The sequence below is a fragment of the Salvelinus namaycush genome, chromosome 14 (genome assembly GCF_016432855.1).
Source record: "Salvelinus namaycush isolate Seneca chromosome 14, SaNama_1.0, whole genome shotgun sequence".
Classification (NCBI taxonomy): Eukaryota; Metazoa; Chordata; class Actinopteri; order Salmoniformes; family Salmonidae; genus Salvelinus; species Salvelinus namaycush.
The window spans coordinates 35,679,497-35,695,319 of record NC_052320.1 but is presented as its reverse complement, the minus strand read 5'-3'; the positions used below and the strand labels follow the sequence as shown (position 1 = coordinate 35,695,319).

The window sequence follows — 15,823 nt, the reverse complement described above, 5'->3', positions numbered from 1 at the left end:
ACTATATTTACAATGTGCAGGGATACTGGAGTGATGGAGGTAGATATGTATAGGGGTAAGCATACTAAATACAGGGTCAGTACCAATACCATATTTACAATGTGCAGGGATGCTGGAGTGATGGAGGTAGATATGTACAGGGGTAAGGTGACAGGGATACTGGAGTGATGGAGGTAGATATGTACAGGGGTAGGGGGACTAGGCAACAGGATAGAAGATAAACAGAGTAGCAGCAGCTTGTATGTGAGTGGGTGTGTAAAGTCAGTATAAATGTATGTGCATATTATGTGCGATTGAGCAGATGGAGTGTGTGTGTGTGAGTGAGTGTGTAGAGTCAGTATAAATGTATGTGCATATTATGTGTGCTTGAGCAGATGGAGTGAGTGTGTAGGGCCCTGTGAGTCTGCGTAAAGACAGTGCAAAAATATAAATAAAAGGTCAACAAAGATGTAAGGTTAACTCATATAGTCTGTGAGGCTATTTTGTTAGATTTTTATCAGTTTTATTGCTTGTGGATAGAAGCTGTTCAAGAGCCTGTTGGTGCTAGACTTGATGCACCGGTACCGCTTGCCATGCGGAAGCAAAGAGAATAGTCTATGGCTTGGGTGGTTGTAGTCTTTAATGATTTTCCGGACCTTTCTACCACACCGCTTGACATAGATATCCTGGATGGTAGGGTGCTCGGCCCAAGTGATGTACTGGGCTGTCCACACCAACCTCTGTAGCGCCATGCAATCGAGGATGGAGCCATTGCCATACCAGGCAATGACGTAGCCAGTCAAGATGCTCTCAATGGTACAGCTGTAGAACCTTTTGAGGATCTGAGGACCCATGCCGAATCTTTTCAGTCTCCTGAGGGGGAATAGGTTTTGTCGTGCTCTCTTCACGACTGTCTTGGTGTGCTTGGACCATGTTCTTTATTGGTGATGTGGAAGCTCTCAACCTGCTCCACTGCAGCCCCGTCGATTAGAATGGGGGTGTGCTCGGTCCTCTTTTTCCTGTAGTCCACAATCATCTCCTTTGTCTTGATCACGTTGAGGGAGAGGTTGTTGTCCTGGCACCACACGGCCAGGTCTCTGACCTCCTCCCTATAGGCTGTCTCGTCGTTGTCGGTGATCAGGCCTACCGTTATCACTAAACATGATGATGGTGTTGGAGTCGTGCGTGGCCATACAGTTGTGGGCGAACAGGGAGTACAGGAGGGGACTAAGCACACACCCCTGTGGGGCCCCTGTGTGGAGGGTCAGCGTGGCGGAGGTGAAGTTGCCTATCCTCACCACCTGGGGTCGGCCCGTCAGGAATTCCAGGATCCAGTTGCAGAGGGAGGTGTTCAGACCCAGAGTCCTAAGCTTGGTGACGAGCTTGGAGGGGACAAAGGGTGTTGAATGCTGAGCTGTAGTCAATGAACAGCATTCTCACATAGGTATTCCTCTTATCTAGGTGGATGAAGGCACTGTGGAGAGCAATTGAGATAGCATCATCTATGGTATGCAAATTGGAGTGGGTCTAGAGAGTCTGGGATGTTGGAGTTAATGTGTGCCATAACCAGCCTCTCAACGCACTTCATGATTACAGATGTGAGTGCTACAGGGCGGTAGTCATTGTGGCATGAAGCCTTAAGAGTTCTTGGGGAATGATGGTGGTCATCTTAAAACATTTGGGGATTACAGACTGGGACAAGGAGAGGTTGAAAATGACTGTGAATATGCCTTCCAGCTTTGACAAGGCAGTTTGGACGGTCTTGTATTGTCTAGCCAGGGATTGGCTAATAAATCACTGGCGAGTTCGACAAATGCTAGCTGTTCCAGCTAGGAGAAAGCCATTGATAAGTAGCTAGCATAAAGCAGGGATCATCAACTACATTCAGCCACAAGGCAATTTTTTTCTTGAGCGCATGGTCAGGGTTCCCGGAACATAATTACAAATAATTTGTAGACTGCAAATTGACCACAAGAAGCCCAAACAGATATAATATTTGACTAAAACATAATCATTTCAAACCTTGCTTACATATGTATATGATCAGATAAATCTCTTTATTATGTGTGGAAATACTTTGGAACAGATGCCAAAATGAAAATTACTTGGAGATGATTTGCTGGCCACGGACATTTATAAGATGTACTTTTCTTCCAAATCGAGAATAAAGAAAGTATCACCAAGAACAGGTTAGTTGAAAAATGGGTGCAGGCGCTTTCCATTAGCCAAGCTGTAAGGCTGTATGAGCCATGGCATATCAGTTATAACTACGTAACTAGCCTGGGATCCCCTACCTGTCAGCAGGTACTCCTCCCTTAGGAACTCCAGAGCGGTTACAGGGACTACCAGGGCTGCCGTCTCAATTGCCATCATCACTGACATTGACACACTCCCTGCGGAAAGCCTCTCATCAACAGCACCCGATAACCTGGCACACATACAGAAACATTAACTAGTAATCTTCTCATCCCCCCCAAAATCATTTTGCATAGTGAGATGACGTCAACCTGGCAGCTAGCTATGTGTGTGCAAATTTGGGGCTTTAGCTGGTATTCACTCTCTTATTATTTCAATTTCTCTTATGAATGAGAATCGGGAAAAAATGAGTTTGCCATTGCCAATCAGTGCAGCACAGTGATATTCACAAGTTATAGCTATCTAATTTACAATAACTTCTGATTTCTTGTCAACACCAAGGGAGGAAAATACAATATAGCTGACAACATGCTAATAACTTTTTATTACACTAGGTAGCTAACTACTTAAGGTAGTCACGCAGATGAAAGGGGGTTAGCTAGCTAGCTAACGTTAGCTAGTTATAACAATATTTGACTTTGGTAATTAGCTAGTCATGTCAGGGCTACTGTCTTGGAAATAACATGGCTAGTTACTTACATATCTATCTAGATGCCAGGAAACTATTTTCATTTCTTGACAAAAAAAGTATTTATTGTCCTTTGAAACACATTTCGTGAATTTGTTATGTTCTCTCTGAAGAACTAACGTTAGCTAGCTACCCATGCGTTTCTTCCGCACGCATCCAATCAAATGTGGCTACACTGACATAATGCATCGCACTTTGCAATAAAGCGGACAGCCATTGGTTAAAAAAGAGTCGAAAGTGCCATTTGCGTAAGATACGCAGGTTTGTTGTTTAAATTTCGTATCCGGCCGCCAAACATGAGGGGGTGGTGGTGGCAGGACAACAAAGTGTTTGTCCACGATAATTCGCCGCTCTTATTGGCTGTCTGGTTGCATGTGAGTAATAATAACAAATCATATGTTTATTTGTTTTAATTTACAAATAAAATGTACATCCAAATAAGCGCATGTATATGGGGAATTCTAGGTGTATTAGCTTGGCTACCATTATTACTGTCATCTTGCTAGCCTGCTAGGTAGCAAGGAAGGCATTCGATGTAAAGGCTGTTCAATTCCGTCCCGAAACGCTATGTTTGTTTTTACCTGGTAGTTAGTTTCACTCACCTGATGTCCCAGGTCTGAATTAGTCCCTTTTATTAAAAGGAGAGGATGAACATTCGGTATCCCTTGGGAATGATGGCACGTGTTCTTAAAAATCTCAACCTTGCTGTAAAGTGTTCATATCAATCTGAATGTCATTCTGATGTTGTCTTCTATCCCGACACAGAGACTAAGAATCATCACAGATTGGACCACAGCTCCATAAAACACGGTTCATTGTGTAATTTGACTTGACAGTGGACACCCACGTTTTTCTGTAGCTAAACACTGCATAACAGCTGGTTATCCCAGTAAAGATGATGCCCTACTGTGGATTACAGTACCATTCATGACAATGACACACCCACCAAGTAAATGCACCCACCAAGCAGTTCTTCCACATGATCTCTGACAGGACATCAAGTTGGACTAAACCTCACAGCCAACGCTCACTGAAAACACCCTAGTTTCAAAATCAACTCGATGCTCATGGAAAGAACAACCACACAAAGACTTAAAACCTAAATCAACCTCATACAGTATGTTGGTTGGAAGAGAATGCCCCCATTTGGCCTACTGCGGCCCCGTAATCCCTATCGCACACGAACCCGAGCAGGAATAGAACCCTCACCTCCATCCAATTGCCTTGGCGACCAACGACCATGTCGTACCGCACACCCAATTTCACCATGCAGCAGAAGCTCTACTTCCTGCAGAGGATCCAGGGGGTGGTGCACACAGTCCAGGACTTCAGGAAGGACACCAACACTACTGTGCACCGCAACGCTGTGTGGGCCGAGGTGGTGGAAGCCTTCAATGCTGCCTTCCCCGACCGGCCACCGAGCTCGGTGGGCACCATGAAGACCCTGTGGAAGAGGCTGAAGGTGGAGAGCCGCCAGGCGCTGCACCGGCGCCAGGAGCAGGTGGTCGCCGGCATGCCTGTCACGGCCCTGACCGAGGTTCAGCGGGAGATTACGGCCATGGTACCCAACCTCATCTCCAACCAGGACGACATGGACGGAGAGGTGGGCTACACCGGCCTCAGGCCTGGCTCCCCCACAGCAGGTAATACCACACTACTCTCAGGACTGCCACTGCCGCTAAGATGAGCTCATCTATATTGAGTTCACGCATTTATCAAATGTGCATTCTTTAGATGATAGGCTGATGTGATGTCAACCAATTTGCTCACACAAGTATGTATGGTGCTAGGGGAGACAGTTCCAATCTCTGTCTCGCTGTCTGTCTGTCTGTCTCTCTCTCTGTGTGATCTAGTGACATGTACTGCAGCGACCAGTGGGAGTGACCAGGACGATGCTGATAACAGTCACAATGAGGTAACGTGTCACAGCTAGAGCACATCTCCATAGACAATCCTCTAGTGTATGATGATCTTTACATAGGAACATGTCAATACAGTTCAATAGCAACTGAAAGAGCTTATATTATAAGAGGACACAGTGCAGTTCAAATCTAACCCAGTTTGTCTTCCCCAGGAGAGTGAGAGTAAAGACCAGGTAGCCATGAGCATCGGCATCGCCTCCTTCACAGCACTAGCAGGAAGTGACGGACCCCTGCGGATCCCCTTCTCCACCAGCCAGCCCAACGCCTCCACTCTCACCCACAGTGAAACCTCCTGGTCTGGGACGTCCTTCCTCCCTCCGCCCATCCCATCTGCCTCATCCTCCAGCCTGCTCACCTCTTTCCCCGTGAACTTTGACCTGCCCTACATCCCCCGGGCCGCCCCGCAACCCCTCACCTCTCTGGCAGCAGGGCGGGGGTCTGAGGACCCACGCTACGGGCCGCGCATGCTGGAACTGTCGGAGCTGGAACATGAGCAGAGGATGAGAGTCCTACAGATGGAACATAAGGTTTTAGAAGACAAGAGGAAGGCGGTGAGGCAGAAAGAGAAAGCCTACAGGCTAAAAAAGAGATACTACCAGGCTAAGCTGAAGAAGATGGGGGAAGAGGTACGATCGTGCTCGAGTAGCGAGGACACTGAGGGCGACGATCACGATCAAATCATTTGACGGTTATTTTGTTGTTGCGTTTATGTTTTTATGAAGATGATTTTTAAAGTTTGTGACAGTTTCAGGTATTTGTGAAAACCTTAGTAAAATCTTTGTTTTGGTATTCCTTTTCATTGCTGGTCTAGATCTGTAGGAGTTTTAATGGTCTGGTAGAGATCTCTGAATGTGAAAAGAGACCTGAAAGAGAGGAGACCCTCTGGAAACAAACTGTCAAAACTAGTCTACTAAAACTGTTGTTTTCACCAGGGAATGTCACTCACAGAAAATAGGACTCAAACAACATCTTGTTAGGAATATTTCTTATTTTTATGTTGGTAACCGAGGAGCAGCGGTTTCAAATTCTCCCCATGCCGACGGGATAACACATACCCCAGAATAAGCACACAAACTGACAGTCCCCCGTTCCTCTCTCCCTCCCTCCTTCCCTCCATCATTACATTTCAATGACTTCCCTCTTCTCTCTCACACTTCCTTTTCTCTCAATGCATTTTGTCACAGTGGGAGTCAGCTCATACGAAACATTACATGTAAAAAAAAAACTACATTTGAACAAATACCGCTTGCATACTCTCTTTTATAAATAACATACTCTCACACAAAATGACAAAGTAATAAATAATATAAATCTTATGTCTGTACAAGTTAAAGGTACTGCAATAATAAATCATATAGAAAAGAACTGACCAGTGGCAAAAGAACTGGAGCAGTTGAATATAGCTAAGGATGGATATCGGGGACCCTGGGGAGTTTTTTGGCAATAATACTGTCACATTTATATTAACTTACCACAACCCAAAGACATAAAAAGATTAAAGCAGGTGGTTGAAAAGAGATTTGCAGACCGCCGGTGTGAGAGACGTTTTCTTTCTACAACCTGTCTTTTCGTCCTTCCTCTAATGAGTAATAGTCCCTCGGTTCCTTCCGTCTTTTTCACTCGTATTTCTTTTTGACCCACTTTTTTTTTCTGCCTGTTAAGTATCGTGTTATTACATGTGCAATGTGTTCTCCTGTTATGGTCCCGGAACAACTGGTGCACAGGTGACGCGCTCCTCTTCCTCTGATCTGCCTTTTAATCTCCGAGCCAATATGTAACACCACTTTAGGACTTTTTGTGGTCACCTTAACGTGTTCTCTCTCTCTTTACCTCTCATACCCCTGTAACCCGGTACACGTGACCATTTTCCCAACAGAGGGTTTTGTACACTAAAATGGACCAAATATCAGGCAGAGAAACTATTAGATATGAAACGCTACTGGTGTTTTGTTTTCTGATATATAGTAGCACAGAGAGAGATGTATGATGCTGCAGAATAGACGGCTGACATTCAAATGCAGTGGGTCTTTCCTTGGATTAACAGGAGCACTTCCATCTAAACAGTAACCTGACCAACTGAAGAATGAGATAATCAAGCCTCTCAAATATCAAAGTATGTTCTCATTCTTTCTTGTTCACAATCATTTGTTCTGTCAGATCCCGCTTCCATAGAATTCATTCCTGTTTACAATCACCCACCCCCCAACACCTTCCTCGTCCTATCATGTCTCAGGTCTCACAGTCTCATCCAATCAACACTAACCGACCCCTGTCCCTAGTTTTATACATATAGCTGACGTGTTTGAGGAAACGTTTCAGGATAACGGTATTTTGATTCAAGGGCTTTTGCCCCTAGCGACAGATTCCATTCACACTTCGTTCACAACCGCACATCGGCGCAATCTTCAAAAACGTCCGTGGTTTTTTTCTTCGTCTCTGATGAAAAAGATACAAAATGTATAAAAATGTTATGTACAGGTTCATCTTTTTCTTAGCGGTTCAATTCCGATCCTTGTGTTCATGACTAAATCTGAGGATCGAAGTTCATTAAACATTAGTAGCTAAGGTAGCCAGCCATCCATCGTATAGCCCTCCTCCCCATACTTGGTGCTGGTTGTAACAGAAAATAGTCAACAACAGAACGAACCAAGCACCTCCAAACTCATCTCACATCTCACTGTCTGCCTTTCTTCAACACTTAGATCCTCCAGTATCCCAGGGTGCTTCAGCAGTCCAGGGTGCTCCTTGACCTCTCCCCGGCCCCCACACAGTCCTTGGTATCCCCAATACAAAACATAATGCATTGTGGGATATGGAGGGTGTCATCAAGACTGTCCTTCACTTCTGTTGACTCTGTGAAGAGAAAAGAGAGCCCACAATCAGTGGCAAGCCAAAATAGCATAGCTGAGGAATGCTACATACACTGAGTGTGCAAAACATTAAGAACACTTTCCTAATATTGAATTGCACCCCCCACCCCAGCCTCAATTCGTCGAGGCATTCTACAGGGGTACTGGCCCATGTTAACTCCAATGCTTCCTACAGCTGCATCAAGTTGGTTGGATGTCCTTTGGGTGGTGGACCTACTACCATACCCTGTTCAAAGGCATTTCATATTTTGTCTTGCCCATTCACCCTCTGAATGGCACACATACACAATCCATGTCTTAAACCTGTCTTCTCCCCTTTATCTACAATGATTGAAGTGGATTTAACAAGTGGCATCAATAAGGGATCATAGCTTTCACCTGTAATCACCTGGTCAGTCTATGTCATGGAAAGAGCAGGTGTTCATAATGTTTTGTACACTCAGTGTGCATCTCCTGACATGCAGGCTATGACACGTTTATAATCCAAATCATCACATCTTTGATAGGAACCAAAAAGATGGATGTGTGAGGATAGAGAAAGAGAGCAGAGCAGGAGTGTGAAGAGGAGAGGAAGCTGAGTGAGAGTGCAGGACTTACTCAGAGTCTGGGGAGACCTCAGAGATGCTGTGGGAGGTGGCGGAGTGGGGCGGGGAGGGGGAGGGTCCTTGTGCAGAGGAGGGGGCTGGGGGGGTGAGCACGGAGGAACTGAAGGAGGCCAAGATGGAGGACAGGATGTCTAGGTGCTCGCTGGACGGGTGGCGGCTGGGTGGGGCGCCGGGGGCAGGGAGGGGGTACCTACACAGGGGGGCAGAGTCCAGCCGGCCGCGGCGGGGTAGGGGGGGCTCCTGGGGTTCCTCGCTGATGGGGGCCGGAGGGGAGGAGGGCGGGGGCTGGTCAGGGTGTGAGTGCTGGCGGGGGGGCAGGGTGCGAAGCCACTCCCTGCAGGGCTGGGACTGGGTCACCCCGCCGCCCCCGTTGGCCTCCAGCTGTTCACGGGAGCGGCTGCTCATCAGCGCTCCTCCTAGGTGTTCGCGGGAGGAGGCCTGGCGCCGCGTCAGGGTGTTGAGCTGGGAGCGCGACCCTCCCAGACCGGGCTCCACACCCCCATTCCCACTCAAGTCCTCCCGGGAGGCGTGGGCGCTGTGCTGCTGGACATCCAGCCTGTCTCTGGAGCTGCTCAGGTTCTCCCTGGAGGCTCTGTCTAGGCCCGGCTCACGGCGGCGGGGCAGCAAGTCCAGGTTGTCCCGGGGGCCCTGGCGGTCCAGACGGTTCTGGGATCCTCCTCCAGCCTGGCGGCCGAGGGGGTCTCTGGAGAGCTGGCGGCGGGCCACAGAGTCCAGATGCTCCCTGGAGGAGTAGCGGGAGGCGGGCTGGGACAAGGAGCCCGTACCAGACAGGGAGCCTGTCCCAGAGTACATGCGGCCGTAGGAGGCTGCCGGGACACCCCTGTGGCCCAGGGTGGAGGTGCGGTACCAGGAGAGTTCGCTGGGGACCTGGCCCATGGCGGAGAGACCCTGCAGGGCCGGGGGACAGTCAATGCGGTTCTTCAAGATGCCTGAGTCAGCAGGGAGAGATTAGAAAAAGGAAGGGTTAATATGTATTTTGGGTGTTTTGAGTTTACATGAATCTGTAGGGTAATAATAAATCTAATCAAATTGTATTAGTCACATGCGCAGAATACAACAGTGAAATGCTTACTTACGAGGCTCTAACCAACAATGCAGTTTAAATAAATACATATAAGAATAAGAGATAAAAGTAACAAGTAATTAAAGAGCAGCAGTGAAATAACAACAGCGGGACTATATACAGGGGGATACCGGTACAGAGTCAATGTGCGGAGGCACCGGTTATTTGAGGTGGTATGTACACATAGGTAGAGTTATTAAAGTGACTATGCATAGATAACAGACAGTAGCAGTGGTGTAAAGGGGGGGATAGGGAGGGGGGGGGGGGGCCTTCCTCTGACACCGCCTGGTATAGAGGTCCTGGATGGCAGGAAGCTTGGCCCCAGTGATGTACTGGGCCGTTCACACTACCATCTGTAGTGCCTTGCGGTCGGAGGCCGAGCAGTTGCCATACCAGGAAGTGACCATCAAACAGGCAAAGCGCCAATACAGGGCTAAGATTGAATCGTCCTACACCGACTCAGACGCTCGTCTTACGTGGCAGGGCTTGCAAACTATTACAGACTACAAAAAGAAGCACAGCTGCGAGCTGCCCAGTGACACGAGCCTACCAAACGAGCCTACCAAACTTATTTGCTCGCTTCGAGGCAAGCAACACTGAGGCATGCATGAGAGCATCAGCTGTTTCCGGACGACTGTATGATCACGCTCTACTTAGCTGAAGTGAGTAAGACCTTTAAACAGGTCAACATTCATAGGCCGCGGGGCCAGACGGATTACCAGGACGTGTGCTCCGGGCATGTGCTGACCAACTGGCAGGTGTCTTCACTGACATTTTCAACATGTCCCTGATTGAGTAATACCAACATGTTTCAAGCAGACCACCATAGTCCCTGTGCCCAAGAACACTAAGGCAACCTGCCTAAATGACTACAGACCCGTAGCACTAAATTACTACAGACCCGTAGCACGGTCGGAGACAGAGCAGTTGTCATACCAGGCAGTGATGCAACCAGTCCGGATGCTCTCGATGGTGCAGCTGTAGAACCTTTTGAGGACCCATGCCAAATCTTTTCAGGCTCCCGAGGGGGAATAGGTTTTGTCATGCTCTCTTTACGGCTGTCTTGGTGTGCTGAGACCATGTTAGTTTGTTGGTGATGTGGACACCAAGGAACTTGAAGCTCTCAACCTGCTCCACTGCAGCACCGTCGATGAGAATGGGGGCGTGCTCGGTCCTCTTTTTCCTGTAGTCCACAATCATCTCCTTTGTCTTGATCACGTTGAGGGAGAGGTTGTTATCCTGGCACCACACGGCCAGGTCTCTGAGCTCCTCCCTACAGGCTGTCTCATCGTTGTCGGTGATCAGGCCTACCACTGTTGTGTCATCGGCAAATTTAATGGGGGTGTTGGAGTCGTGCCTGGCCATGCAATGCAGTCATGAGTGAACAGGGAGTACAGGAGGGGACTGAGCACGCACCCCTGAGGGGATCGTGCATTGAAGATCAGCGTGGCGGATGTGTTATTACCTACCCTCACCACCTGGGGAACGGCCCGTCAGGAAGTCCAGGAGGTAATTAACAGAATACAAAGGTTACTGGGGAAAGGTTACTGAGTTTGTGACCCTTTCTGTGGTAGTCGGGCTGTGTGTGTGTATGTGTGTGCGTGTGTGTGTGTGTGTGTGTGCATGTTTGTCTGTGTGTGTGTATGTGTGTGTGTATGTGCATGCGTGTGCCTGCATGTGTGTGTGTGTGTCGCACCCTTGCGGTGGCGGTTGGACTGTCCTGTCAGGCCGTTCTCGTCCCCGCTGGTCAGTGCTGCCTCAGGCTGGTTGTTGTTGGTGGCGTCCTTGCTATAGTCAGCCCCTAGGCGGCGCTCTGAGCCCCACTTCTGCAGGGAGTGGACCTCACTCTCCTCCAGCGCTGGCCAATAGGAGAGCAGATCATTGCCATCCAGATCTAACACACAAAGATGGACAATCACCATTGGCCAACAATTCCAAATACAGAGGGTTTTTGTAGAAGTCATACTTCTAACTGCATAATGATTTTTATTGGTTTATGGATCTCTGTGTCTGACATTTTCAGTGTGTTTGCATATTGGTATGGCATTTATTGGTATCACATACTTATATACATACATAACCTAAAAATTGCTTTGATTTGTGAATCTATTTCCATTGTGTGTGTCTGTGTACCTTTGGTCCCGTTGTGGGCGGGCTCTGTGAGAAGCCGCTCACTGTGATTGGTGCGTTTGAAGCGTCGCTGGATGCGTCCACGGAGACGAACGTTGTCCTCACTCTCGGAGGAGGGGATGGAGAGACTACGTTCCTCTTCTAAAGAGAGATCCGAGTCTGAGTCCGAGTCCTCACCTGAGAAGAGAGAGACACACAGAGAGAGAGAGACAGAGAGATAGAGCACAGAGAGACAAAGAGAGAGAGACAGAGAGAGAGAGACAGACAGAGAGAGAGACAGAGAGAGAGAGAGAGAGCACAGAGAGAGAGAGACAGACAGAGAGACAGAGACAGACAGAGAGAGAGAGGTTATAGAACCAGTTATAGTGTCAGTTACTATTAAAAGCAAAAAGAGGTGATGCACATTTGTTATCCTTTAACTTGTATTGTATACGAGTGTTTATGAATGTGTTTATTTGTGTTACAATGCAACACTCCTAGAGTCCTGTGCACGTGCGTGTGTGTGTGTGTGTGTGTTAGGGCTGCACAATTAATCAAATTCGCATCGAAATCGCAATATTGACATGTGCAATATCCATATCGCAAGAGATCCATATCGCATGAGATATTTTAAAAGGCCCCTCAGCCGCGTGTTTTTATGGTTTGCGCCGCTTGTCGTCTCTTTCCCTCTCTCTCCTCTTGCGGCTGTGACGTCACACACCAAGCCCCGCCCCTGCCACTCAAGCAGCACAGTTCCTCCCTTATGCTGTTAGATCCACTATACGTTGTGCTGTTAAGTCAGATGCAGTCAACAGATTGTTCCAAACAAGAACCATGCTGCTTTCCACTTTGCTTCTCAATATGAATCGTTGTATTTTTATGATTCCAACAGTTTTATTTGGTAAAAAATCTGTTGGGAATTGCAACCAGCTTGACACAATAAGTTTTGCCCATATCGTGCACCCCTAGTGTGTGTCTCTGTGTGTGTGTGTGTGTCTCTGTGTCTCTGTGTGTGTGTGTCTCTGTGTGTGTGTGTGTGTCTCTGTGTCTCTGTGTGTGTGTGTGTGTGTGTGTGTGTGTGTGTGTGTGTGTGTGTGTGTGTGTGTGTGTGTGTGTGTGTGTGTGTGTGTGTGTGTGTGTGTGTCTCTGTATGTGTGTGTTTCTCTGTTCTCTGTGTCTCTGTGTGTGTGTGTCTCTGTGTCTCTGTGTGTGTGGGGGGGGGGGGGGGTACCTCCGTCTCTATGGAACATAGCCACATCCAGGTCTGTAGCTCCAGTATGTCCCAGATTGTGTTCCAAGGTCTGGCGGGCCAGCAGGTTCTCTCTGTGGGGGGAACGGAGGTGTTAACCAAAGTATTTACATATTCCATCACACACACTGAGACTACCGACCACTACATTAGGCAGGCACCATCAGCCTTATCTACGTTACTAATCTATACCTTTATCAAAGTTCAGATACAAGTCAATATACAGTGTATTTGGAAAGTATTCAGACCCCTTGACGTTTTCCACATTTTGTTACATTACAGCCTTATTCTAAAATTGATTAAATAATTGTTCCCCCCTCATCAATCTACACACAATACCCCATAATGAAAAAGCAAACACAGGTTTTTAGAATTTTTTGCAAATTGATAAAAAAATCTAAACAGAAATATCACATTTACATAAGTATTCAGACTTTTTACTCAGTACTTTGTTGAAGCACCTTTGGCAGCGAATTACAGCCTTGAGACTTCTTAGGTATGATTCTACAAGCTTGGCACACCTGTATTTGGAGAGTTTCTCCCATTCTTCTCAAGGGGTCTGAATACTTTCCGAATGCAATGTAGGTCTACACATTATACACAGTACACACACCATGGAAGTCTGCAGTACATGCACACATTGGACCAGTTGCCCAGACACAGATTGACCTTACTATAGGACTTCAAAAGCATGGTCAATCGAGAATCTCCACTGAAATAGCTTTTATGTCCAGGACTAAGCTTCATCCGTGTCCGGGAAACCGCACCTACATGTTTCAGACCCTGTGTATCTCAGACGGCCTACTGACCGAGCACTGCTGACGGAGGAGATAGTAGAGGCTCCCAGGGTGATGCGGTGCAGTCCGCTCTGCTCCAGCAACGATGCATTGTTATAGGGGTTCTGGATACACAGACACACACACACACACACACACACACGTGTTCAAAAATACATTCAGGAGCACACGTCGACATTCTTCGTCAAACCGTGCTAGTCGAGTCCGAATGGATGACAGAAAACACAGCAACAATCATTCCCCAGATGAGTCAGTGGGACAAATCTTAAGAAGGTAGGCTAAGCACAGTGCATTGTGGAATCTGGGTCAAGTGAACAGCCCAGAGGGGGAAATGTTAAGGGAAGGCCAGGGTGTGCTGATGTGGATTGTGGGGTGATGTGTGTGGTTGAATAGAGCCAGATGATGTACAGTGTAGGATGGTAAGGAAGATGGGTTCCTTCCTGGTGCAGCGGGCGGTCTTTTGGCAAAGGCTCTTATCCAGAGTGACTTACAGGAGCAATTAGGCTTAAGTGCCTTGCTCAATGGCACGTCGACAGATGTATCACCTAGTCGGCTCGGGGATTCGAACCACTGACCTTTCGGTTACTGGCCCAAAGCTCTAAACCGCTAGGCTACCTGCCGTGTGTGTGTGGTGGAGGGGAGGGGGCCATGCTCACAGGGTTTTGTGGGGCTCTGGGCGCGTCCTCATTGGGGCTCTTCCTACCCAGACACGACAAATTCCAGACCTCCTGCACCTCGGCGTTCAGCACCGTGAACACCAGGAACACAGCAAGACCCTGGGCAGAGGGAACGAGGGGAACACACACATTAACACGCATTAACACACATTAACACACATTAACACACATTAACACACATTAACACGCATTAACACACATTAACACACATTAACACGCATTAACACACATTAACACACATTAACACACATTAACACGCATTAACACACATTAACACACATTAACACACACTAACTCCAAAACACACCACCAAGTACTCAGCAAGACCAAAAAGCAACTCACACACTCTAATTGGGCACACACACACACACACACACACACACACACACACACACACACACACACACACACACACACACACACACACACACACACACACACACACACACATACTAGACAGGTTCATTACCTGCAGTAAGCATAGTATAACGAAGACATAATGGAATGCCAGAATACTGTTGTTGACAGCCATCAGCCCAAAGAACCAGGTAGAGGTGGCCAGGAGCAGCAGGAGGGAGGCACTGCGTATAGTGGCACTGGAGGGACAGGAGGAAGAGGAAAAGAACAGTGAGTAAAAAGAGAGAGCGAGAGCGTGACAGCCAGCGAAAGAGACACAGAGAGGTTTAAAAAAACAAAGAGGCTTTTATGGCTGAATTTGAAAGGTCTATTACTGCAATAGAATTGTATATTCCTCATCATCAGCAGAGCCTGGCCTATTATGACATCGGTCCAACCTCTCTGGGTCACTCACATGACAGGTAGTTTCTTGGTCTCTTTCTGGGAGGGGTTGCAGGACATGCGCGCCACAATCAGAAACATCCCACCGTTTATCTGGAACAAAGAGACAGCAATGAGGCAGACCTACATGGGACTAGAGGCTGCGGAGGTGCAGAAGCCAACACAGTGAACCGGCACTAACGAAGGTGCTGACGTAGAATGAGAGTGAGACAATACCAGGAGTACGATGGCGATGGGTCCAGCGAAGCTCCAGATGAGTTTGTCGTAGATGGAGATCCAGCAAAAGTCTGGGTTCCCATAGCCCTCAGGGTCCAGCCCTACCGCCAAACCTGAACACAGAGAGAGCAAGATGAGGCAGCGCAGTGTGTGTGTGTGTGTGTGTGTGTGTGTGTGTGTGTGTGTGTGTGTGTGTGTGTGTGTGTGTGTGTGTGTGTGTGTGTGTGTGTGTGTGTGTGTGTGTGTGTGTGTGTGTTTTTTTAAGAAACAGTTAAATCCATTCTGAAACAGGTCTATGTAAGGTCTATGTAACTGTCATATCTAGCTTGTCATCCTAAGACGTGAGTCTGCATGCGTGTGTGTGCGAGCGTGTGTGTGCGTGCATGTGCGTGTCTGTGTGTGTGTGCGTGCGAGTGTGTGTGTGCGTGCATGTGCGTGTCTGTGTGTGTGTGTACCTGTGATGATGGCAGGCACACCCCACCCGATGGCATAGTAGAACCTCATGGCTCCGTAGTTGATGTTGCGAGCCTCTGTCTGCATGCGGTAGATATGGAGCCCCTCCACAAACAGCCAGGCAAACGTGGCCATGAAGAAATAGTGCAGCAGGATAGCCACCACCGTACACAGGAACTA

The 15,823-nt window shown here is 47.8% G+C and overlaps 2 protein-coding genes across 2 annotated transcripts in view; one reads left to right on the top strand and one right to left on the bottom strand.

Moving 5' to 3' along the window:
- LOC120058726 (cadherin EGF LAG seven-pass G-type receptor 3-like) overlaps positions 1–15,823 on the bottom strand; it is a 72,400-nt gene that overhangs the window by 21,967 nt on the left and 34,610 nt on the right. The window contains exons 26-40 of the mRNA XM_039007468.1: positions 15,646–15,820; positions 15,191–15,303; positions 14,988–15,067; positions 14,646–14,772; positions 14,156–14,275; positions 13,465–13,603; positions 13,192–13,206; positions 12,685–12,774; positions 11,478–11,651; positions 11,041–11,238; positions 8,253–9,210; positions 7,628–7,638; positions 5,201–5,267; positions 4,149–4,391; positions 2,274–2,407 (exon numbers count right to left, since the gene is read on the bottom strand). Coding sequence (XP_038863396.1) covers positions 2,274–2,407; positions 4,149–4,391; positions 5,201–5,267; positions 7,628–7,638; positions 8,253–9,210; positions 11,041–11,238; positions 11,478–11,651; positions 12,685–12,774; positions 13,192–13,206; positions 13,465–13,603; positions 14,156–14,275; positions 14,646–14,772; positions 14,988–15,067; positions 15,191–15,303; positions 15,646–15,820 — 2,644 coding nt within the window. The remainder of the gene's footprint in view (positions 1–2,273; positions 2,408–4,148; positions 4,392–5,200; positions 5,268–7,627; positions 7,639–8,252; positions 9,211–11,040; positions 11,239–11,477; positions 11,652–12,684; positions 12,775–13,191; positions 13,207–13,464; positions 13,604–14,155; positions 14,276–14,645; positions 14,773–14,987; positions 15,068–15,190; positions 15,304–15,645; positions 15,821–15,823) is intronic.
- LOC120059450 lies at positions 3,147–5,574 on the top strand. Its single transcript, XM_039008503.1, has 4 exons — positions 3,147–3,237; positions 3,629–4,506; positions 4,717–4,778; positions 4,938–5,574. The coding sequence occupies exons 2-4, from the start codon at positions 4,104–4,106 to the stop codon at positions 5,469–5,471; spliced, it is 999 nt and encodes a 332-aa protein (XP_038864431.1). The 5' UTR covers positions 3,147–3,237; positions 3,629–4,103; the 3' UTR covers positions 5,472–5,574.

What these genes read in the sequence shown, in the direction of transcription:
- LOC120059450 (XM_039008503.1), top strand. Translation starts at nt 4,104, where the DNA reads ATGTCGTACCGCACACCCAATTTCACCATGCAGCAGAAGCTCTACTTC. An exon ending in GCCTGGCTCCCCCACAGCAG is followed by an intron (nt 4,507 to 4,716) that starts GTAATACCACAC and finishes TGTGTGATCTAG; the next exon opens with TGACATGTACTGCAGCGACC. An exon ending in CTGATAACAGTCACAATGAG is followed by an intron (nt 4,779 to 4,937) that starts GTAACGTGTCAC and finishes TGTCTTCCCCAG; the next exon opens with GAGAGTGAGAGTAAAGACCA.